This window comes from Sinohyriopsis cumingii, chromosome 2 (genome assembly GCF_028554795.1).
Source record: "Sinohyriopsis cumingii isolate HCF-2022 chromosome 2, ASM2855479v2, whole genome shotgun sequence".
Lineage (NCBI taxonomy): Eukaryota > Metazoa > Mollusca > Bivalvia > Unionida > Unionidae > Sinohyriopsis > Sinohyriopsis cumingii.
Genome location: NC_142962.1, coordinates 65,860,919 through 65,888,080, shown reverse-complemented (window position 1 = coordinate 65,888,080; position 27,162 = coordinate 65,860,919). Strand labels below are relative to the sequence as shown.

The 27,162-nt window shown below is 35.2% G+C and overlaps 1 protein-coding gene across 3 annotated transcripts in view; it reads left to right on the top strand.

Annotated features, from left to right (window-relative positions):
* LOC149805074 (alpha-mannosidase 2-like) overlaps positions 1 to 20,567 on the top strand; it is a 292,719-nt gene extending 272,152 nt beyond the window's left edge. For all 3 annotated transcript variants that reach the window (XM_089947123.1, XM_089947128.1, XM_089947114.1), the window contains one exon: positions 8,086 to 20,567. In XM_089947123.1, the coding sequence (XP_089803249.1) occupies positions 8,157 to 11,396 (3,240 nt within the window). In that variant the 5' untranslated portion in view covers positions 8,086 to 8,156 and the 3' untranslated portion in view covers positions 11,397 to 20,567. The remainder of the gene's footprint in view (positions 1 to 8,085) is intronic.
* Positions 20,568 to 27,162: the final 6,595 nt, after the last annotated feature.

The following is a 27,162-nucleotide window of genomic DNA, read 5'->3' as shown; positions in this document are numbered from 1 at the left end:
TCACATATTGTAAATCTCTCTCTCTGTGATATCAGTCTAACTTATTAGGAATAGAATAACACTTCACCTTGCCTCCAAATACTCAATAAGAATCTGACTTCCTATTAATAGAATGACACTTCACCAAGGCTATATATGAGATACCCAATGGTATCTGACTTCCGATTAATAGAATGACACTTCACCAAGCCTATCTATGAGATACCCAATGGTATCTGACTTCCTATTAATATAATGACACTTTACCAAGCCTCTCTATGTGATTCCCAATGGTATCTGACTTCCTATTAATAGAATGACACTTCACCAAGCCAATCTATGGGATATCCAATGGTATCTGACTTCCTATTAATAGAATGACACTTCACCAAGCCTATCTATGAGATACCCAATGGTATCAGACTTCCTGTTAATAGAATGACACTTTACCAAAATGAGATACCCAATGGTATCTGACTTTCTATTAATAGATTGACACTTTACCAAGCCTCTCTATGTGATTCCCAATGTGAATTTGACTTCCTATTAATAGAATGACACTTTACCAAGCCTCTCTGTGTGATTCCGAATGTGAATCTGACTTCCATTTGATAGAATGACACTTTACTAAGCATATCTATGAGATACCCAATGGTATCTGACTTCCTATTAATAGACTGACACTTTACTAAGCCTCTCTTTGTGATACCCAATGGTATCAGACTTCCTATTAATAGAACGACATTTTACCAAGCCTCTTTATGTGATTCCCAATGGTATCCGACTTTCTATTAATAGAATGACACTTTACCAAGCCTCTCTATGTGATTCCCAATGGTATCCGACTTCCTATTAATAGATTAACACTCTACCAAGCCTATCTTCGAGATACCCAATGGTATCTGACTTCCTATTAATAGAATGACACTTTACCAAGCCTCTCTATGTGATTCCCAACGTGAATCTGACTTCCAATTATTAGAAGGACACTTTGCCAAGCCTATCTATGAGCTACCCAATGGTATCTGACTTCCTATTAATAGACTGACACTTTACCAAGCCTCTCTATGTGATTCCTAATGGTATCTGACTTCCTATTAATAGAATAACACTTTACCAAGCCTCTCTATGTGATATCCAATGGTATCTGACTTCCTAAAAATAGAATGACACTTCACCAAGTCTCTCTATGTGATTCCCAATGGTATCTGACTTCCTATTAATAGAATGACACTTCACCAAGCCTCTCAATGTGATTCCCAATGTGAATCTGACTTCCAATTAATAGAAGGACACTTTACCAAGCCTCTCTATGTGATTCTCAATGGTATCTGACTTACTATTAATAGAATGACACTTTACCAAGCCTCTCTATGTGATTCCCAATGGTATCAGACCTCCTATTAATAGAATGACACTTTACCAAGCCTCTCAATGTGATTCCCAATGTGAATCTGACTTCCAATTAATAGAATGACACTTTACCAAGCCTCTCTATGTGATTCTCAATGGTATCTAACTTCCTATTAATAGAATGACACTTTACCAAGCCTCTCTGTGTGATTCCTAATGGTATCTGACTTCCTATTAATAGAATGACACTTTACCAAGCCTCTCTATGTGATTCCCAATGGTATCTGACTTCCTAAGAATGACACTTCACCAAGCCTCTCTATATGATTCCCAATGGTATCTGACTTCCTATTAATAGAATGACACTTCACCAAGCCTCTGTATGTGATTCCCAATGGTATCTGACTTCCTATTAATAGAATGACACTTCACCAAGCCTCTCTATGTGATTCCCAATGGTATCTGACTTCCTGTTAATAGATTGACACTCTACCAAGCCTATCTTCAAGATACCCAGTGGTATCTGACTTTCTGTTAATAGAATGACACTTCACCAAGCCTCTCTATGTGATTCCCAATGGTATCTGACTTCCTATTAATAGAATGACACTTCACCAAGCCTCTCTATGTGATTCCCAATGGTATCCAACTTCCTATTAATAGATTGACCCTCTATCAAGCCTATCTTCGAGATACCCAATGGTATCTGACTTCCTATTAATAGAATGACACTTTACAAAACCTCTCTATGTGATTCCCAATGTGAATCTGACTTCTATTAATATAATGATACTTTACCAAGCCTCTCTGTGTGATTCCCTATGGTATCTGACTTCCTATTAATAGAATGACACTTTACCAAGCCTCTCTATGTGATTCCCAATGGTATCCGACTTCCTATTAATAGATTAACACTCTACCAAGCCTATCTTCGAGATACCCAATGGTATCTGACTTCCTATTAATAGAATGACACTTCACCAAGCCTCTCTATGTGATTCTCAATGGTATCTGACTTCCTATTAATAGAATGACACTTTACCAAGCCTCTCTATGTGATTCCCAATGTGAATCTGACTTCCATTTATTAGAAGGACACTTTACCAAGCCTATCTGTGAGATACCCAATGGTATCAGATTCCCAGTGGTATCTGACTTCCTATTAATGGAATGATAATTTACCAAGCCTATCTATGAGATACCCAATGGTATCTGACTTTCTGTTAATAGAATGACACTTTACCAAGCCAAGCCAATGGTATCAGACTTCCTATTAATAGAATGACACTTTACCAAGCCTCTCTATGTGATTCCCAATGGTATCCAACTTCCAATTAATAGAATGACACTTTACCAAGTCTATCTATGAGATACCCAATGGTGTCTGACTTCCTATTAATAGAACGACATTTTACCAAACCGCTCTGTGTGATTCCCAACGGTATCCGACTTCCTATTAATAGAATGACACTCTACCAAACCTATCTATGAGATACCCAATGGTATCTGACTTCCTGTTAATAGGTTGACACTTTATCAAGCCTCTCTATGTGATTCTCAATGGTATCTGACTTCCTTTTAATAGAATGACACTTTACCAAGCCTATCTATGAGATACCCAATGGTATCTGACTTTCTGTTAATAGAATGACACTTCACCAAGCATCTCTATGTGATTCCCAATGGTATCTGACTTTCTGTTAATAGAATGACACTTTTCTAAGCCAAGCCAATGGGATCAGACTTCCTATTAATAGAATGATACTTTACCAGACCTCTCTGTGTGATTCCCAATGGTATCCAACTTCCAATTAATAGAATGACACTCTACCAAACCTATCTATGAGATACCCAATGGTATCTGACTTCCTGTTAATAGGTTGACACTTTACCAAGCCTCTCTATGTGATTCCCAGTGGTATCTGACTTCCTATTAATAGAATGACACTTTACCAAGCCTATATATGAGAACCCAATGATATCTGACTTCCTATTAATAGAATGACACTTTACCAAGCCTCTCTATGAAGTTATGCAGCTTTCTCACACAGTATCATCGTTAGGTCCTTGATCATGTAAAGCTGATGTCTCTGTTCATTTTAACTCAGTTCTATGGCGGTGGGGGGGAGATCGCACAAAGTGATGGCACCTTACCTTTCATCTACAGTCAGAAGTGTTTCAACCATATTCTTTTTAAAACCAGCACATTTTATAAGATCTGATGTCACTTCATAGAAATCGGCCTCCATATAAAGGCTACTTCTTAACAACAGCCAGTTTTTACCAAGGATTTTTGGATTGTAACCAAATTTGGTGTGTTGGATTGATGAGATATAATGTGCATTTAATTATTTTCATTTGCCAGCATCTCATGAGATTCATTGTAAGTTTACATTATCATTAATTACTGGATGGATTTATATTTTGCCTCCTTTGGATTTTGTACAGGTTCTTTCAGGATTGGAAGCAAATGGCAACTTAAAGTGGCTGAACTTGTACATGAGCTGGATTGCCAACATTTTACATCATCATTTTATATGGTGTGGCCTATTGTTGTTGGATGCATCCCTTTTTGATCCACAAAGTTGTTATGCTTTAAAGTCCCACTGAATAAGTTGTAGCAGGCTGGGCCCTTGTCCATGCACCTATCACTGATAGGTCAGGTTGCTAGATGTTGCAGTTTATTAAGTCAGGGTTTTAGCATACAATATTCTAATGATCTATGAATTAATTTTAGTACAACACCCATCTTACATGGGCAGCAATCCATGTAGGTAAAACAACAAATTTTTAAGTTGAAAATTGTATTAAATGGCACAAAATACTAGCTTTATACATAGAGTATCTTGCCAATATTTGTTTAAAGTAAGTTTGATTTTGCCATGAATTTATATTAGAAACAATATACTTTTTTATAAAAGATATATAAGATTATTTCAGAAATTTTAAGCATGCACCTTCACCAGATGTATCCTGGCATAGTTAGCCTCCACTTAATCATGCATTATTTTACATAAAATTTCAAAGTATTTAAATTAGGAACAGTTAATTGACATTATTAGACTGTGGAAACATTTAATTGACTTTATTAGACTGTGGAAAAAGTTAATTGACTTCATTAGACTGTGGACACATTTAATTGACTTTATTAGGCTGGACACATTTAATTGACTTTATTAGACTGTGGAAACATTTAATTGACTTTATTAGACTGTGGACACATTTAATTGACTATACTAGACTCTGTAGATGTATCAAGGAAATTTGCAACCTGTGAACCTACCCATAATTACTAGACTGTAAGAGTGATTATATATCCATCTGCTTAAATATAAAAAGTTTTCAGGAAAATGACATTGACTGTACAGCATTGGATGGCTTTTTATCATGGGAAAAGGACATTGTATAGCATTTAATAGTTTTTATCATGGGAAACTGACATTATAGAGCATTGGATTGTTTTTAACATGGGAAAATGGCATTGACTTTTCAGCATTCGATGTTTCTTTTAATCTTTGGAAAATGGATTCGACTGTACAGCATTGAATTATTTTATCCCGGGGAAAATAACATGAACTGTACAGCATTGAATGTTGTTTATCATGGGGAAATGGCATTGACTGTAGAGTATTGGATGTTTTTTTACCATGGGAAATGGCATTTTATGATGGGAGAATGGCACTGATGTACAGCATTTGATCATGGGAAAATGTAATTGGCTGTACAGCATTTGATTTTTTCCATGGGAAAATGGCATTGACTGTACAGCATTGGATGTTTTTTTTTATTATGGGAAAATGATATTCATGCTGATGCTGACAAACTTGATTTATAAAGCATGGATTGTTTTTTATCATGGGAAAATGACGTTGACTGTACAGTGTGGAATGTTGTTATTAATCATTGGAAAATGGCATTAACTGTTCAGCACTGGATGTTTTTTATCATGGGAAAATGGCATTGACTGTACAGCATTGGATGTTTTTTTATCATTGGAAAATGACATTGACTGTACAGATTGGATGTTTTTTATTATGGGAAAATGACACTGACTATACAATATTGGATTATTTTATGTAGAGTATAGGAAAGCTTGGGGATTTGAAGCTCATGCGAGCTTGAGCTCGAGCTCGAGCTCGATAATTTTTTCGAGCTTTCAAGCTTGAGTAGTACGAAAAATAATTTTCTTTATAATTTATTTAAACATCATTCTTGTTAATATAATAGTATTTCAAAAAGTCAAGAGCATGCAGAGATTTATCCGATAACTGATCGCAATTTTGTACAGAAATTAGTAGCAACTGAAAATGCTCTTTCTGAATCAATTGAAGTCGGTTTGATTGTACTGATGGCATCTGATAATCACCTCAAATTTTCAGTCAGTTCACCATTACTTTTTGACAAGGAAAATTCTTGGCGTAATTTCTTAAATCAATCGGTTTGAAGACATCCCTGAGTGCTAGAAGCTTCCAATCGAAATCTAAGTTCATCTTCAAGTGAGAGCTTGTTATGGTTAATTGTTATTTTCTCATCATGTGCTTCTTCATTTGCAGTATTTGCCGATGGAAATACCGCGTCATCAAATTTGTCACTAATTCAATAGAAGTTTTGGATGGAACATTATCCAAATGGTGCAGAGAAATCATAAGATCCATAAGTTGTTGATTAACTCTACTGTCGATGTAATAATCAATATTTTCTAAAAGAGTACGACTGATCTCTGTTCCTTGTGCAGACAATTTTTCCCTCATGAAGCTAATAGCAACATAAGCGGTTCTCAGAGAAGCTTTTTTTTCGCTCATAGCATTAAGAGTAACCTCAACCGGTTTCAACGCCAAAACTATGGATTTGAATAATTCTATGTTCAAATTAGGCAAGAGATGCTTGGATCCGATTTCACTCAGCACTTCATTGGTGACATCGTATAATTTAATAAAGATTTCTAGCATTTTTAGCATGGAATTCCATCTAGTTTTGCAGTCGAGGGACAGTTGTTGTTCTTTGTTAAATTTTTCTGAGCTTTTAGCTTTAAGCGCATCCGATCGTATGGCTGAGCCTTTGAAAAATTTAACGATTTCTCTCACAGTGTTTATATTTTCCTTCCATGATTCGCTTTGTATCTCAACTTCTTCAGCACTCTGTTCATCGTTGCTTTCATCGAAATCATCAGTCTGTCCAGTTTCTTCGTGTGAAAAAACTGAAATTCCTTGACCTGGGCAATTTTCTCTGTAAAAAGTTTTTGTAACACCCAAATGCAATCCGTGATCAAGGCAGGCTTGATACAGAACGGGCGATTTTTCACTGAAGTTGATCATGACACTTGCTCCATCACCGGTATAGGCAACAATATCCTGTTTGAATGAGACACCAAAAGAATTAAGATGTTCCTTAACGAGCTCATTCATTCTTTCAGCATTACAACTTCTGTAAATTCTGACAAGACTAAGATTGATACATTTTGACGAGACCGTATGAAGGTTGATGTTGAGAAATCGACGATTTCCGATACTTGTCCATTCGTCCAATGATATTGAAAATCTCTTTGATCCTGAGAGTTCTTTCTTAATCCTGTATGACTTGTTGCTTCACTTTTTCTTTCAAATTGCGAATAAGGGCCATCACCGATCTTTCATCAGCAGGTAGCTTCATTCCTCTTAATGACAGCGATTGACGAATAAATTCTGAATGAGTGATTTTCTGAATCGAGAATCCATCGACTGCAGCAAGTTTCGAGACTATTTCTTCCAGTGAAGTTTTGACAACAAAGTTATCCATTGTTCTCATTTTCTTCGGCTCTATTTCAGACTCATCCTTGTTGACGGCAATACGATGAATGCTAAGCAGATGTTGACGCATTGTTGAAGTGTTTCCTTGTGGACATGAAATTATCTGCTTACATTCATTGCAAGCTGCGAAATTATCCTTTTCGTGCTTGTTAAAATAAGTCCAAACAGCTGATTTCTTATTTTTTGACATCGCTACTGCTTTAGAAATAAAATATAAGTAAAAATTAACAAACAAAGAGCAGATACAATATGAAAAATCGCCGATAACATGTTTATGTTGTTTGAACTGTACAAAAATCAGTCTAAAAGAAATCCCTCGGGCGTCAGTTGTGCGCCTACTGCCCCTCCAGCACCACTCATCGTCAGGCCAAACACTTGAGAAGTTCACCGGTTCTCTCGCTTGCAGAAGTTGAAAAACCCCTTCTCCCCGTCAGCCGCAATGATAATAGTTGGAATTATTATCTTAGGAGCCCCCCAGCGATGACTGTTGCAAGGCAACGACTGCCCACTGGTTGACCAACACATGGGGAAGCGTAGGCCATGTGAATCTGTAAAGCCGCTCATTCCCACAGTCAATTAATTATCGCACGGGTTTATCCGGTCTGATAATATAAAAAAGCGGAGAATTTTTCTAGGTGTAAGCTCGAAGCTCGGTGAGCTTCGACCTCGAGCTTTGAGCCCCCGAAAATGCTCCAAAATTATCGAGCCTCGAGCTCGAGCCTAGGCTCGTCCCAAACTCTAATTTTATGATGGGAGAATGGCACTGATGTACAGCATTTGATCATGGGAAAATGTAATTGGCTGTACAGCATTTGATTTTTTTCATGGGAAAATGGCATGGACTGTACAGCACTGGATGTTTTTTTTATTATTATGGGAAAAATTATATTCATTTCGATGCTGACAAACTCGATTTAAAAAGTTCTTAGATTACTTGTTGTCATTGTCATATTTGCTTTCTTTACAGAGGATACCCTAAATACAGATGTCTCTGAAGATGTATGGCAGCTTTCTCGCCCATAAAAGTATAGTGCCAGGATGAAGTTTCCTCAGCGACTGGTAATTGTGTCTGCAGCTAGCTGCATGCTGCTTGTGTATATTATCATTCTGTACAGCCAGGCATTGATGCAGATGTGGAACTCAGACCAGGATGTCAGAATCAAGCGCTCCCTTGATCAAGCCTTGAATGGAAGGCTTGGACAAACCAGTGCTTTGGAACTTGAGAAATGTCCACTTTTTAGATTTATGTCTCCTAACACAACTATAAGTACTTTTGATCTCCCAGCAAAAACAAATTACAAGATTTATACCAATATGCAGTACCTTATCCCTCATCAGCCATTGGAAAATGCATACTATCCTGGTATTGAACCACTAACTGTCATTGTGCTTCCACATTCCCATGTGGATCCAGGATGGCTTAGGACTATTGATGATTACTATGTGTATCAAGTCAAAAATATTCTAAATAATATGGTAAAAAAACTCAACACATATCGAAACATGACATTTTTATGGGCAGAAACAGTGTTCTTGAGTATGTGGTGGAATGAGTTGGATGATGATGTTAAAGTTCAGGTTAGACATATAATCGACCGCGGACAACTTGAGATTGCTTTAGGTGGTTGGGTGATGCCTGATGAAGCTACTACAACATATACATCTGTCATTGACCAGTTGGTTGAAGGTCATCAGTGGTTGTGGGAAAATGTACAAGTCAGGCCAAAAAACAGCTGGTCAATTGACCCATTCGGACACTCAGGAACTATGCCCTACCTTTGGAAACTTTCTGGACAGGACAAAATGGTTATTCAGAGGGTTCACCAAGCTATAAAGGGAACACTGGCTGGAACTAAGAGTTTAGAGTTCTATTGGCAGCAGTATTGGGACAGAAGTGGCAAGGATTCAATACTATGTCATATCATGCCATATATGCTATATGGTCTCCATCACACTTGTGGGCCAGATAAATTTGTTTGTTCAATGTACGACTATAGAAAAGTGCCAGTAGAGAATGCAAGAGTTGCCTCTAAGCAGGTGACTGAGGAAAATGTGGCTGAGCAAGCAAAATATTTGTATGAACAGTATCGTTCCAAGGCAGGCTTGTATAGATATAATACAATCCTTGTTCCTCTTGGAGATGATTTTCGCTATGATTTTGAGATTGAATGGGACCAGCAATACCATAATTATAATGCACTGATGCAATATATGAATACACAAAAGGAATGGAAAATTAATGTTAAATTTGGCACTTTAGAGGACTATTTTTCACAAATCCGAAGAGAGGAGACAAGGAAGAGAAAATGGGGAAATGAATACAAGTTTCCAGTTTTGAGTGGTGACTTTTTTCCTTATTCCGATCAGAACCATGCCTATTGGACTGGATACTATTCTACTCGCCCATTCGATAAAAGGTTCTCACGAGAAGTTGAATCCATTCTTCGTTCAGCTGACCTTCTCCATGTAATGGCTTATTTCTATTTTAAGCAGTGGAATAAGGTATATACAAGTTATCATGAAAACACAGCGTCACTGCAACAAGCTCACAGGAATTTAGCGTTGTTTCTGCATCATGATGCTATTACAGGCACTGCGAAACCATACGTTGTACAGGATTATGAGTTCAAATTATTGCAGGCCTACAATTCCTCCCAAGATGTCATGGGTTGTGCACTACAAGCTCTTCTTTCTAAAGGGAAGTTCCAGTCTCCAAGACTTTTCAACCCTGAGACGATCAGGAGCACTTTCAAAGACCCTTCCATGCGAAGGACAGTATCAGTTGTAAAATTAGGAACAAAAGTTGTCTTTTTTAATCCTCTTCCATATGATAGAGCAGAATTTGTGCAGCTTATTGTTGACACAACTCAGTTTGAAATCAGGAATTCCAAAAATGAGGTCATTCCATACCAAGTTAATCCAATTTGGGGAGCTTCTACAGTAGTTCATGGGGAAGCCTTTGAAATAGTTTTTCATGTACATATCCCACCACTAGGTGTAGAAACATATACACTGTATCCAAAAGATGATTCTAAGAAACACTGGGGAAGGATAAGCATGTATAATACTCTCGAATTAGAATTAGATCCTGAGTTAAAATTTGAGCAAGATCGGCCAAGGCATGGGGAAAACCATGGAGGAGGAGTTAAAATTGAAAATCAGTATTTGATAGCCACATTTGAGACTATCCATGGAATGTTACAAGGCATTCAAGACAAGAGAACTGGAAATAAAACGAGCATTCATTTTGATTTTCTTCATTACCTTTCTCAAGGAAGTGGGGCATACCTTTTCTTTCCTAAAGGATCTGCTAGCCCTTTCATTCAAAGTATACCAGTAATAAGGGTCATTACTGGCCCCTTTGTGTCAGAAATTCAAGTTCTCTTCCCCAATCTTTATCACAGTATCAAATTGTTCAACCATCCAGGGCTTCAAGGTGAAGTTCTTCATATTCAAAATGCTTTAGATATGCATGTGCTGAACATGAAGGATCGAGAGGTCATCATGAGGATCAGCACAGATGTGAAAAACAAAGACTTAACCTTCTACACTGACCAGAATGGCTTCCAGTTGATAGGAAGGAAGACAGTACTTGAAAATAGAATTGAGACAAACTATTACCCTATGACATCAATGGTTGTGTTGGAAGATCAGTACAAAAGGTTGACCCTACATTCAGGCCAGCCTCATGGAACTTCTAGTCTTGAACAAGGTTGGGTAGAGGTTATGTTAGATCGACAACTTCTTTATGATGATGAAAGGGGACTGGGTGAAGGAATATGGGACAACAAACTCACAATGAGTAAATTTATTCTTCAGATTGAATACAGGGATTTGCCACCTGGTGAAGAGGTGAAATTCACATATCCAACCTTGTTCAGTCACCTAGTCAGTGAACATCTTCAACAACCAATACAGAAAGTTTTCACACCTATTAACTCTGATGCATTGACTCAAAGCTTTTTACCCAGTGGACAGTCTCTTCCTTGTGATGTTACAGTATTAAGTCTTAGAAATCTAATTAATTCAGATCTAGTCTACAATAGCACTAGCTTCATTGTGCACAGGAAAAATTATATATGTGGTTTTACAAGTCCACCTCTTCCATGTTCTTCTAACAATACCGGAACATTTAGGATCAAAGAGCTGCTGAAAGATGTGAGAGTTAGTGACTTAAGGGAAACAACTCTTACCCACATAAACACACTAAGAACAGTATCAGGTGATGAATTGCAGTTATCTCCCATGGAAATTAAGTCTTATCTCCTTTCATTATGATAGGTGCAGATGTTGTGTGTAAAATATGTAGGCAAAAATCAGGCATCCTTTATTTTGAATACTATACAATATTGTTTCTATTTAATCAGATTTGTGTATCAATGCTAATACACAGTTGTACTCAATCATTCTTTTACCTTATAATTTGTAGCTAAGAAAAATGTGTTGTGACATGTCAGGCCACCTCTCAGTTTCAGCCTAAGTTAAACCTTAGCTTACTTGAAAATGATATTTTTCTATTTAGAACATGCATAATTATTCACCTGAGTAAATTGCTTATGTGAAATACATTTTGGAGATACAGTACTTCATTCAGAAATTGTATGAATGTTACAGTAATCCTTGATATAGATGCTGTCTATACTTACTTATAATTCAGTTGTAGCTGCAAACAGGACCTGATCTGCCATCTCATAATGTACCAATGTTTTGTCTAGGGGTTTAAATTTAAGTAACAAGATTATGTAAGACCCAAAACAAGCATTCAAGTTTCCAGAATGTAAATTTATTTAAATATAAAATCAGACAAACTGAAAGAATTTAAAAAAGTTATAGTGTATAATCCCTATTTTACTATCAATTACTCACTAATCCAGAAACTGTTCCAGTGTATTCTGAATGAAGCCTTTAAAGTACTTATGTGTTACTGTGATAACACCACTGAATTTAGCAAAATTGTTAATCCAAATGTTTTTATTTCAGAGAAATCTCGTGAATGTAGGATGTCACTGAAGTCCTTGAAAGTTTCATATAAATCTGATGGAATTAGTTAAATATTGAAGTCCTTGAATATAATCACTTAATCCACAGTACAGAATGTATTAAGTCAGTTTTATCCACTTTGCTGTATCCAATGAACATATAATTGTAAAACACTATTTTCCTCTCAGTGACTCTTATGAACTCTAGCATAACTGCACAAGAATAAAATGAATGGTACATATGGTCATTATATAGTTTCCATGTGCATTTCAAATAAACAATCTCTGATTCACATTAATTTCTAGAATAATTTGAAACATGTTGTTCCCTTTCAGAATAGTTTGGTCATCAACATGCACTAACAATCCTGTTCTGACCTTCAAATAGTATTGAACCAATCCAATGCTAGAGAACACATTTTAGTTCTTCAAAGGGCAATTTCACTTTGAATCACACACTTTTTTATGTGCCCCCAATTCATATTCACATGTCATTCACGATATGCTTAGTTGTTGATTTCGGCATTGTCCCGAATGAAACTCTTGCAGCAGAGTATACATGGTATACTTTTATGATAGTACTAACCATTGAATTAAAGGATTTAAAATAGAACTTCATAGTTTCAATGACTTAAATAAAAATTATGTTATAAATTCAAAAGATGATACATAATTCCATAACACGAGCAGATTAGAGTCTGTGTTATTTGTTCTACTGATGACTTCTAACAAGCTTCAGAGAACTAGATCTGTCACTGCATTGTGTGATGGAAGATCTGGGTCTGTGCAGTTTGCAGTTGGGCTCGTCTTTGTGTACGTATGGTTAATATATTTGAAGGGTGCACCTTTTCAGTTCTAAAAAGCATTAAGATTGCAGTACATAGGAATGTATACAATAATTTAATGACTACAAGAATTTGTCTCTAGTTAGCATATGTAAGTTTTTCATCTTGTAAGTTTCTACCTGATATTTATTGATACCTTTAATTTAGGAGAAAAATATTCTTTACTTAAGCATGTTCTTTTTGATAATGTAAACCAGAGACACTTGAGTCAAGGCGTGTACAATCATAATTCTTTGCTCAGCACAAAATCTTGCTTGAAAATCTTCTGACCAATCAAAATGATGTATTTGTTCATTTGGTACAAGATTTTCCAGTCTAGAGTAGCAGATGTTTTTATAATGAAGATGTCATGTATTAGGATCTTGTAATTTATAGTGGTACATGTATTTATTACAGGTAATTATGGAAAGAAAACAAACTAGGTGAACCTAGTTTGCATTTTTACTTTGAGGATGTCAAACTGTTTATTGATACTAGAATTTTAAGAACTAAGTTTGCATGTCAGCTATAACATAGAAGACACAACTATTTAACTTTGCAGATAACATTCTTGTAAATGTAAGAATAATTAGCATGAAAATGCTCTTTTTTAAAATAATTATAGTGGACTTCTATTCCAAGTTAAGCTAAAATATTATGTAAATACTCTAACCATTGAGCTTATCTGATTATAAAGCAACTTGTTTCACTAATGGTAAGATGCAGAGATATAAGATAGGTAAGATACATAGATGTAAGATAGGTGAGATACATAGATATAAGATAGGTAAGATACATAGATATAAGATAGGTAAGATACATATATATAAGATAGGTGAGATACATTGATATAACATAGGTAAGATGCAGAGATATAACATAGGTAAGATACATTAGATGTAAGATAGGTAAGATACATAGATATAAGATAGGTAAGATACATATATGTAAGATGGGTAAGATACATATATGTAAGATGGGTAAGATACATAACTATAAGATAGGTAAGATACATAGATATAAGATAGGTAAGATACATAGATATAAGGTAGGTAAGATACATAGATGTAAGATAGGTAAGATACATAGATGTAAGATAGGTAAGATACATAGATATAAGATAGAGAAGGTACATAGCTACTTTTTCACTCAGCTGCATTTGAGCATTTAAGTTGTTTCAAACTCACAATTTTTTAAAATCCAGTTCTGATTAAATTTTCTTCATCAGCCATAATGTTTGATCCAAAAAAATTCAAAATAAAAATCTGACTTTATAGAAGATGCTATGGCAGATTTCACTTTCAGTACATTATACATCAAGAATCAAACTGTACTTCCTTTCCTGTGTGGAGTCCATTTGATTTTCATCAGCAAGGCATACTGGTTCTCTTTTATAACCACTATTAGTTTGACTCGGGGAACACATACACAAAAAGGGGTTGTCAGTTTTGCTGAAACAGTGATCTTAGTTGGAAATGAGCACCTGACACAACTCACTCACTTCCTGTATATCTACAGGAATGAAAGGAAAATCAAACACCACAACTGCAATATTCTTTTTCTGCAAAAGAAAACACAAAAGCATTATCATGTAAGTGTTCCTTATTTGCAAGCAAGGATATAATGCAACCTAGTTTACCTAGTCTACATACAGTTGGCATTAAATGTACTGGGTGCACAGCTGAGATATTAATTTTCCAGACAAAATATTTGGCAAAAATAAATAATTTTCATTTTTTGTTTTAAATTATCTAGACAGCAAGAAAAGTAATTATTTTTTAATATCTGAAAAACTGGACCACAAATAATACATATACATACCTTATATTTAACAGTTCTTTAATTCACCAGTTTCTTTTTTGTTGCATTTCATTTTCCATCTTGATTTAGGTTGCATCATACATTTGTCATGGAAAGATTTGAATTGCTACACCTCCACCATGTTGAAATTGATAAAATATCCTATTTCTGACATGCATGTATCTTGCTTATACATAATTGTCTTCTCCCTCTTTTATTTATGTAGTTTGAGAATTGAATTCTATGGAATGTATGAAAAATAATCAACACAAAGTGCAGAAAACAGCTTTTCTGTGTCTGTCTTAGTGATTCATTTGTTAATTTATCTCAGTATGACTTGTTGAAAATGATCAGCTTTGCTTGACATATAGGAACGGCTGCGAGTTTGTAGTCCATACAGGTAAATTACATGACCATTGATTGAGATTCAAAATCAGCTGGTAACCTTAATGAAAAATGATCTTCATGATTGAAAGAAATTTTTATATAAAAAAAAATGTCAAGTGGAATAATACAGATTTTTTTTACACAAAAATATTTATATCTTTTTACTCATTTATAAGTCTGGTCCAACTAAAAACAAAATAGATCCTGATCTACAGCTGCATAATGCACTGGCTGATCAGGATCTGTGTTGTTTGTTCTACTGACAAAACAACACTCCTAGTTTTTTATGTAGCATATGGAATCCATGATTTCATGTATATGGCAGAACAGAGATGTCAACTTGGGACAAATCAGATATACAAAATTTCGTCAGGGTTTTCACTTCAAAAGAGGGTAGATTTTCAGTGAGATTGTTGAATATTTCATTGTGGCACATGTCTTCAACTTTCTTATCCCATTGAGGACCCAAAGCTTGGGTCTCTATGTGGTCACTATATGAATAGTTTTTGTCTGTTTGTACAAGCACTTTCTTGGAATCAGGGAACTTAGTTTTGACTAGATCTGAAAAAATTATCTACTACCATAAACAAGAGAATTTTTTTGGCTGTAAAGTTTGCAAAAAAGTTTTCTGCATGTGTAATTTTATCCAGATGTATGAAGATTCCACAAACATGGTTTTCAGTGTTGGCGTATTCATTGTCAATTTTAATGTTTTACTATGCTGTATGGCATGTTATATCATTCTTGCCACTGTAACAGATTTTAAAATCAGCTTCACTGGAAAGGCAGAATGCATTTCCATGTCCTTTGAACTTTATTCCAACCACTGAAAGTCCCATTTGAATGCATCACTGAAATTTGTGTGATATTGTGGTTGCTTAGATTTTAGCATTGGAAGAAAACATATGCTTAGATATCTTGACAAGCTTTAAACATAAGAAGCCAAACTGACCAAGTTTTAAGCTGATTGAGTTTATTAGTAATCATTTAATCACTGTTAATCGATTTGGAATTACTTTTGATCAGACATAGTGTAATTCATGTTGACAGTCTTCAAACACTGGACCCAACTGACCCAGCTGACAGAATCAAAGGCTTGGTAATTGTTTTATGCTGATTAAAATTAAGAGTAACTCATCTTGCCCTGCTTAAGCCAGTGCACAGTCATGTGATCACAGGCAGTATTACCATAATTATCCTTCACTGGAATCATGGTGCAAAAAAATGGAGAAAAAAATATCAAAATTCTCAATACTTTTGTGTAAATAGGAAATTTCAATGAGTGATTGGAGGGATGGGAGACACCCATCATCTTGGGAGGAAAACAATCCCATCTTGGAGTTTCACAGGAATGATGGATGTAGAATTGGTGTTGAAGCGTCTGGTGGCTTGTCCAGCATCATTTTTGAAGATGATAATAGTTAGTGTTGGTGTGGGGAATAATTATTATTCTTGCAGTCCACGTATAATGCTTTTGGACAGTCCTTTAACCAACCATGTTCACAATATTAACATTCATTAATGCAGGTGCTTCTCTGTCCACATTACAGCAAGCAAAAAAGTACTTGCCTTGAAACTGCCAAAGTAAAATGTGATAATTTTCTTAGCTGACTTGACATTTTAGAAACATCAACAAATGACGAGACATAGGAATTAACATGTCACAGATATGCAATATAATTTGTCGGAGCACATTAATATACGATTTTAGCCTAAATATAACATTTTCTTCTTGAACATGTTATACATATCTATATAACATTCTCTCCTTGAACATGTTATAAAATCTTGATGAAAAAGTATAGATATCACCATGTTAAGGACTTTTTATGTTGCATAGTTAGATATTTCATTGTTGTCTCATATTTGAAATACATACACGTAAGTAAATGTGACAAAACAAAAATAGGGGATAAATGTGCTATCTTCATTTCCAGATCATATATATATATATATATATATAATCTCCAGTGTCAAAATTGTTGTAAAAAGTAGATGACATTTTGTACATAGGAAATGATGTAATTTGCAGCCCTGAGTGCAGTTGTATTTTGTATGTATAATATTTTTTTTTTTAAGTTCAATGGCATTTCCTGCCCAGAAATATTAAAGTCTAAAGATGTACAGTTTATGTCATTATTTGCAGTCGTATGGTTTTGTCATGGCATATTTGGTTATCACAAATTGATTTTGTATATTTTTATATATTTTCCCAAACTTTGCAGATTCTGTGAATCCCATGTAAATGCTGATATAAACTACAGAAATTTCTTCAGTGACACTATGTTATTGTCTTTATTTTGTTACATGACTATTACCAGTTTGGTTGTAGCTGGTAAAATTTATTGTAGTTTTCATTTAGGAATATATTCAACATTCTTTGTACTGGAATGGCTGACACAATTTGTATAAAGTGTGCAAAATGTAACCAGGTATATAATACATACTGGTACCACACACATCACTGAAGATATTTAGGGAATACATGTTTACATGTGTCCTAAATACTGTGGTGGTTTATTTTATAATCTTGTGCACTACCTATAAATGGTGTAATCAGAAAAAAAAGAAAGTTCACCAATCCATAATATTTGTGAGGTAAGTGAAATATTATTATGTGCAATTAGGGCATGACATCCATCATGTGTTTATTGTCCATCTGTCTGTAAACATTTCCTGTTTTTAATTTTTAATAAATTGATGGACCAGTTATGATAAGAACTTAGTGGGAATGTTCCTTAGGGCTTGCTTTACCAAAATTTTATTTAGAGTTACTGCCTAGCAATGATGTGGCTTCTATAACAAACATATGGAAACCCTAATTTTTAAATGGCTGGAGAAAAAAAAGAAATCAAAAATAGTAGTGATGATTTATATGTCATACTATTCCAGAATTTCTCAGGCTTAGAATCCATAACAGTGGTGTGGCATCTGTAACAAGCAGGTAGAACACCTGTTTTCAACTTCTTCAGGATGGCTGAGCCAAGTATGATTCAACATAATAGAAATTTTCCTTAGGAAAGCAAAATTATGTTTTTGGATGCATCTCCTTTCAACAGCATGGCTTCTATTGCAAACACCTTTCACTTTCTGAGGAAAGATGCTATAGAATGTATATCAGATTAGAACTACAGTTAAAAACATGTCACATTCCACCAGTTTGATCCAAATACAGTAGTTGGAATGCATCTTGATAGGGTGACCTTCAACCCAGGTTAATAGCTGTGTTACATGTATGTTCGCTTTTAGATCATTTTATACCAGGTGAGTAATTATCAGGTCTACTAGTGCCTCTTATTAATTTAGGTGCCAACATGCATTGATGCATATTATCATACAGACAATATATATATATATATATATATATATATATATATATATATATATATATACACACCATAGATAATGACCTAATTGTCATAAATTCTCGCTTATAGGACAAGTTCAACTGCAAACTGTACAGATCCAAATCTGCTGTTGCATAATGTTCCTGCAGATCAAAGTCTGTGCAGTTTGTTAGGAGTAATCATTAGAACAAATAGCACAGAACCTGATCTTTGTTGTTTGGAGTTCGACTCAACTTATAAGCAGGCATTTATGGTAAATGTATGTGTGGTCTATTAGATCTGAAACCTTAAGCATATATGAAGCTCTCTGGTGAAAAGTCAGCCTTACTTTTAATCTTCTGCTGCATGAGAGTCAAAACTAATAATGAGAGTAGTCAGTTTGACAGTAGCACTGGCTATGCCAAACATTATCTATATTATCTTTGCTAGCCAAGGTTCCAACATGTTAACCCTATCTACACCTTGGTGTTTCGAGCATATATTTCTGTGCTTCGGGTCTGTGAATTTCATTGGATGTGGCAGCAGGCCACCGCATCCAATCAAAATTAAGTTGTTCAAATTTGTACACTCTTCGGTTTCTACATGATCAAGACAAGAGGAGCACACAACTTGAATGGACTGATAAATAAGCAATTTTCCACTGCCGGTCTGTGCTTGTACATAAAGCTTTCACTCAAATACACCTTTAATGACTTCGATCTGGTACAGTCATACTTTCGATGTTAAACTTATAAAGTATCCTTTTGAAGTTAATTGTCTTCACCATTTTTGGCCAATGTACAATGCACCATGTTACATGCTATTGGTTAGTTGGCATTACATACTATGGAAGCCAACTCATGAAATCCAATAGATGTTGCTAAGACAAAGCACTAAAATATCTGATTGGTCAGCCAAGGTGTATGATTGGTATATACAGTCTCATGCAGCAGCAGGTCAGGAAATTAACTGATGATTTCACCATAAATGTTTACTGATGATTTCAAATCAATGGTTGATTGGTTTTCAGTAGCATTTGAGATACATTATTGGCTATATCTTGCCTAGCAAATGAGAACAGATTGCCTTTCCCAAGGATACAATGAGGCAGCCAGCCCAGGCTTGCCAGGGTGAGTATCAAACTCTTGATTCTTAAAAGTCCTATGCCACATCAGCTGAGTTATCATGTCTCCTTGACATCAGAAATGATAACAAAGTTTGAAATGAAGTTGATACCAACAAAACTCGTTTGTTCCCTATAATTTCAGTTTATTTAGGGGTCTCCATCAGAACTCAAATTCATACTTACTCCTTTATTATGACTTACTTGGATGAACACACTGTTTTGCTAAGGCATTTCAACTAACATTTACTTGAACAACTCTTAAGTTATGTATAATTCAGGAAAGAGTGCATTTAATAATGCAATATATTATATGGATAAGTTCATATGTTGCAACGACAGTGACATAGCTCATGTGGATATGGTGTTTTTATGGTACCATGGTTACCAATGCCAAATAATGTTTCTGATGTCTTGTATTTTGGTAGTGATGGCAAACGTAAGATGACTCATCATTGGCTGTAATATCGACAGAAATTGAGTTTGGGCTTTGAAATTCACAATGGAAATTTCATTTTGAATATTTTATGGTCCTCACTTAATGAGCTGAATATACATGTTGTATTCCTCTTCGCATTATAAGCAGAAGCAGTGTATGCCAGCACAGGACGCATCAATGGTTGACCATGCTCTCAAAGCTCATTTTATAGCCTATAAACCGGTATCAGATTGCATTCAGTTGAACATTCCATTTTATTTAATCACAAAGTTTTTACAAAATAGAATCCAAGTTTCAATTCAGAATATTTAAAACTTCCTCAGAACTGTTTTAGTTGAGCCTGAAATCATTATACATACCCATTTTGGATTATCATGTTTCATGCTTTGACTCTGATTAGTGCTAGATAAGTCTAGACATATCCAGATGTGTTCTGTTAATAACTTGTAAATGTATATTTTTATGCATAAATTGGACTATAGATAGTTATGTGTTCCAATCATTGTGTACTTGCATACCTTTGTATATACAAAATTTACTAACAAACCAATAAAATTTACTTAAATCCTTAGGCGTTTTTTTCTCCTTGACGTGATTGTGGGGTTTGAGAGGTCTCAGTAGGTACTCGAATTGATACTAAATTAAATTACAAGTAATGGTGTTAGACAGTGAGCTGACATAACCTTACTTGTGGAATACTACCTTCACAATGGAAGAATTCAAGGAATACAATCCTGGGAAGATTTGAACACCAAAACATAAATGAAAATTCAGTACAAAGATTTTACAGTTAGAAATTATGTAGCATTATTGCTCAAGAAAATTTTCTCCTTAGTTGTGTCTGTACCTCTGTGCAAAAGCTTAACTAGAACACTGACAAGTTTATGAAATAGGTTATAACTGGTTTAAAAATCATTGTGCCCCTATATCAGAACTCATCTAGAACAAAAGTATATACAATAGTCAACCAGTTAGAACCATTTTAAACATTTTCATACCCCTACAAGGACATGAGAACAATTATAAATTTCTTAAACACAGCCATCACACTCTAGTCTTATACCACATTCTAACCTCTTGAGTAGAGTCCAAAATAATTTTAATTTTGTGTTACAACATAAATAATAGCACAAAGCTGAATTGTGGTAGATTCAACAGTTTTCAGAGATGGGATAGAAATATTGCCTGGAACTGTTCCTCCAGTGCAACAGCAGCAGAGGAGGCGAACAGACCTTTTGCTGAAACATAACTTTGAAAACTAAAAACCTCATATGAAAAAGAAAGAAAAAAAATAAGGTAACTGATGCTAAACCAAAGCCTCTAAATTTACCGAGAGTTTCTCTAATTGGGTTACTTTATTTTGTTACTTTGTCTTTGTCTTTAGTGTTTTTGTCGAAATTTGTATCGTTTTTGTTTACCCGCCTGAAATCTCATTGAGGTCACGCCTACTCTGCTGCTATAATTAGATCATTATTTTATCAATAATGACACCGGGTCAGAATCTTATACAGCTAGATTAGCTAGAGAAAGATTAAAAGCGATCAAAAAGTTTTTGCCCGTTCATGATGCTTTTAGAAAAAAAACCTTCAAGAATATCAAGAATCACAAGTTGAATATGCAGAAGGTACAGAAAAATTATTTAAACCTATCACAAAGGTCACTGAAAGAGTTGCAGAAGCTACTGAAAATCTTATTCCAGCAGTAAAACAAACTGCTGAGTAAACTGAAAAGATAGCAAGAAAAACTAAACAAACAAAAAGGATTTTAAGAGATCTTCCAGCTGGAATAGTTGCTGCTCAGTCTCCTCCTGCTGATGTAGGTGGTGCTGAAGGTAGTGATGAAGAAAAAAACAGAACCAAAAAGGATAATAAAGAAAGGAAGGAAAGGATTTGGTTTTAAGGAAAAATTTACTGAGGAAGGTATACAAGTAATAAAAAAGACTAATATGCGTGATTAAGGTGCACTTGCTTTTGCAAGTTTTTCTCAAAGACACAATTTTTTAAAACCCAAATATGTTGAAGGTTTAAATTGTGTAGCATGGTACAATTGGTTGTATTGTATAAACTGAAATCGTGGTCAAATAGATATGTCTGATCTGATATATATGGGTTATATTGATCAAATAAATGGAATTCATGAAAGTGTTGAAGAACAGGGAGAAAAATTACCAAGAAAGACAAGTGGGTCAAAGAAAAGAAAGTTAAAATCTCATGAACAAGAACCTCCTCAGCAAGAACCTTCTTTTTGACTTTCTCCACTGCAGCAACAAATAGAATGACAACAAAAATAACTATAGTCTCCTGGGTCACGAATTCCTCAACCACAACAAAAACCACAATCTCCTAAACAAAAAGAGTCAGAAATAATTTATATTAAAAATAAATTTACAACTAAAGGTTTTAACGACATCAGTAATTTAAGATATGATGAATTAATAAAAGTTGGTGCACAGGGGTACCGTCAAATGGAAAAATATGTAAAACCCAGATATATTGATTCCTGGAAAAATGATGACTCACTTTTTCTTGATTTTTGAATCACTACCACCAGCTGAAAAACCTGATGAAGAAGAAGAATTTTATGATCCAGGTCCTCCTGGTGCTACAGGAAGTGGTTTTTCTACTCATGGAAGTGGTCTTATTGCTTGTCCTGACAGTGTTCATTCTGACGTAGGTAGAATAGAAGTTCTGATCTGAGGAAAACATACTGGAAATAATTAGCCAGAAATAATTAATGAAATATCTGATATTTGTCGAAGATTATTTACTGGCAGTATTATGGATATCAATGTTTATCGTTCTCTCATTGATGAAGTTGCTGATGATTATCACAGCGACTAAAAGAACAACTAATTAATCGGCATGTAATTTAAAAAATAATTGTACACAATGCACAACGTAGACCCGTAATGATCAGGGTAGTGAACTCACAATTACCAACTTACAAAGCGATTTATGGAGATGGACTCAGTGATGTTGTTCAAGATCTATTTAGAAGGATAGCCCCAAAAGCAATACCAATTGTAAAACAATTAGGGATGAAGGCTATTGAGACTGTTTGTGATAAAGGCATCGGCGCTATTGGTAATCCTGCTGGTAAAGCTTTCTCGACAATCAAGGATAGACTAGCACGGTTAATTAAACGAAAACCACAACCAGTAAAATTACCTAGTACTGAAGTTTTGCCTGCAAATATCAGCAAAATAATAAATCAAGCCTCAAATAAAAAACTATCAGAGTTGACTGGTTAAGCAGAAAAAATATAGCTTCAAGTTTGATAGCAGGAAGTGCTCTACATGTTAGATGATAACAATTATAATAAAATGTTCAAACGTGTATCCAATCCAGCATTCGATATAGACGTACCGGTTCTTAAAGATGAATCTATATGCGATTATCAATTTTATTCTTATGACGCACGACAACCAAATCAGCGTGGGCGAGTTGAATTACAAGTTCAAGATACAAGCAGATATTTCTTACCCACTGAAGCATTTATTGAGGTAGAAGGTTAAGTTATAAAAGCAGATGATACTGAATACGCAGCTGATGTTAGAGTTGGTTTTGTCAACAACGGTATCATGGCGTTATTTGACAGTGCCACGTATATCATAGACGGAAGAAATATTGAATCAATTCAGAAGGATGTTGACGTTGCCATGACAATAATAGGTCTAGCAAGATATTCTGATGATTACACAAAATCAGCCGGCCCGACAATGATGTTCTGTAAAGACGGTACTGACAGCCCTGACCATAGACTGCATAATACAAGACGACCAAGAACTTTGCCGACAACGCAGACACTGATATATGTCCGGTGTCTCATGGTGCTAATCAAGATTACAACTTAGGATTTTTATCACAACGATCAATGCTGAAATATATTAGAAGATTTCTGTGCGCAATTCCACTGTCACATATTTTTGGATTTTGCAGAAATGTTAGAAAAGTTATCTTTGGAGCTAGACATACAGATGCACTTGTAAGAAAGGCTACTGATGATGATGCAATTTGGCGACTTGCTGGTGATGCTGGTAAAGTAATACTAATAAAACTTTCGTTGTGGATGCCAGTAATTACTCCAATGATTGCCGAAGAACAAAAATTACTTTCTTTTATGGATTCAGGTGGTAAATCATTACTGTCATGGTTGACAGTGACCACAGACAGTGTTCAAACTAGTGTTAATGGTTTATTTACATGGCATATAGCATCACAGAAGGGTGTTTCTGCACCACGACATATATTTGTTGCTTTTCAAGATTTTACCTGAGTAAATTCACAAACACGTAGTCACATGATATTTGATAAACTTGGCGTCTCTGAAGTTTCCTTAAGGATAAACGGACATCATGAACCAGCTGAGGATATATTGTTAAATTTTGATCAAAATCATGTAGCTCGTGCATATCATCGTTTCATGACATTTATGGGACGTGATCAAAACATAGACACAGGGTTGCAAATATCACAATTCGATTTTAGGACGCTGTATCCGATTTATTACTTTTCGCTGGAGCATTTTGATTTATCTAGACAATCTGTCGTTGATATTCACTTTCGAGGTCAAGTAACACAACCTCCTGTTGATGTAGTTGGTCCACCAATTATTCATGGTGCTTACAGAGCAATTGCAGTTATTCTTTCAAATAAAGCAATGCTACTTGAAGGTGCTGGTGGAAGAATGCGAGTTTTTGACGCACAAGTAGAAAACATGTAATTAAATCACTTATCATATTATAAAAATTTCATATAGTCACGTTAATGTCACGCTGACTTCCGGTCAGGTGAAAAATTTACAATCAAAACTTGCAAGTAAATGCGGAATAAAAATATCACTAAAGAAATATCAAATTTCTAGTGGTGGACCAAACAAATTATCATTAACCAAGACTCAACTTAAACATTTTAATAAGGCTTTAGAATCAAAAACCGGAGTTCAACTTCATTTTTCTCCGAGCGTATTAAAGACTCAATTAAAACAGTGGTATATTTCCACTTCTTGCAACTATACCAGTATTAATAACCGCTGCAGCCCCAGCTGTAGCAAAAGCAGCTGCACTTGGTGCTGTTCGAACCGCCGCTGGAATGGCATTAAAGAAAGCAACAAAAAAAAGGGAAGGGGTCTAAGATTACCAGGAACCCCTTCTCGGTACAGAAAAGGTTTGAGACTTCCAGGAACACTTCGTTAATCCATCCAATATCTAACTTTGATTTACTTGATGCTGCTAAAAATTAAATATAAAAAATGTTAGAGGTGTTTTTATGCATGACCAATTACCAAAACAACCAAACAATATTGAGACGGGAATTATAAATCTTAATAATAATTCAGGGCCTGGTACTCACTGGGTTGCATACGCATTTGACCCACGTGGCTCCATTTATTTCGATTCATACGGGCTTCCTCCTTCAGTAGAATTTTTAAAATACGCCAGTCTGGTTTTCAACATTACCAACACAAACACTAACTGATCCGGCAATATGTGGTCATGAAGTAATTAATGTACTCAATGCTATATCAAAATCTTCCGATGCACCTCATAAAGACGTGCATAATTATACAAGTAACCGCGTCGTTTTAAACAGATCTTAAAGTATAATGGTTGATATTTACGGAAGATCCTCTCTTAGTGTACCACTAAGGGCAAGATAAAAAGTTGACATTGATTTGTCAAATTACGCGACTAAAGATGAACTCGCTGATATTATGAACCTCTTTGGAGTTGACCGAGATGAAGTTGTTATTTTTCAGGATAAATACGGTGTTTTAAAGACAAGCAACATCAAATGGAATGATATAGTTCGCAGAGTTCTCGGTGCCACTACGGATAATATTCCGGTATTTACCAATGACGGAAAAATCAGAGACTCAAGTATATCAATCGCAACTATTAGAAATGAAATTACAAAAAGTGTTGCTGATCGTTTGCGGATCACCGGTGATACAATGACCGGTGAACTAAACATGAACGGAAATAAGATAGTTGTTTTAAGAGATCCAACATCTGATGAAGATGCTGCAACAAAAAATATGTAGACACAGCAAATACTAAATTATCCAAGCTACGATCTGAGTATGATTCTCACGTAAGCGCGTTTACAAGACTTCGTAGAAACTTTCAAAAACGTAATGAAATCGCAGATGATTTCTTTGGCACCCCGTTGACTGTTAACGTAAAACTGGTTGATATTAACACAAAACTTGGCGATATTAAAACGGCTATATCAGATATTGAAATGATTAGAAAAAACTAGGAGATGTCATAAGTGGGATTCCTGAGATCGTTAAAAATATTAATTCAATTAAAATCCCCCCACGGGCAGATTATCATATCATTATCAACGAGCCTTAGTGCTGGAAAGATATCAGATTTTGAGTTCACGGAGATGATCAAAATCTACAAAGAAGCAATGAAGTGATTGATTTAGAAAATCAAGATTTAAATAACAATGACACTACCAATCAAGCCACTACAACAGATTGTAAATAATACGACTCCGTCAAAGACAACAATGATGACGGTTAGCTCAACTCATCTAGAATTTAGTATTAACTTTCCAACTGCAATTTCAGTGAAAGAAATCGCACTAGCACAATTACGAGTATATTACAGTTGGCCAAATGTCAGATCAAAATCATTTGGTGGATTACAGGCGAATAATTCACTATTATTTGCAAATAGATATAAAGATGATGGAACACCATACTGGAATGTTGTTTCTATACCTACAGGTAGTTATCAAATCGAACAAATCAATGATGAATTTCAACGCAGACTAAAAGCTGTAACCAGAAGAGAAGCAAAGATAGCTATTTCAGTTCACGAACCAACTTTATAATCCGCGATAGAGATAAATTCTCCAGATTACGTTGTAGATATTTATCAATCATCAGTCAGATCTGTTTTAGGTTGGCCTGAAATCCCGCCAGAGTATGAAGACCACTAGAACCAAAACGAGATGATTTTATCACAGATGATAAACTATTTATAAAACCTCCAGAATATCGAAAAAGAGATCCATGGCGTGATATAGGAAAACCAGTAGTAGATCCTAGTGATTCTCCTGGAGTGCATAGCTATACTATATCCGATGGTACAAAACCTGCTGTATTACTCACAAAAATATCTACAAGAGACACTGGAAATTATATTCCATATA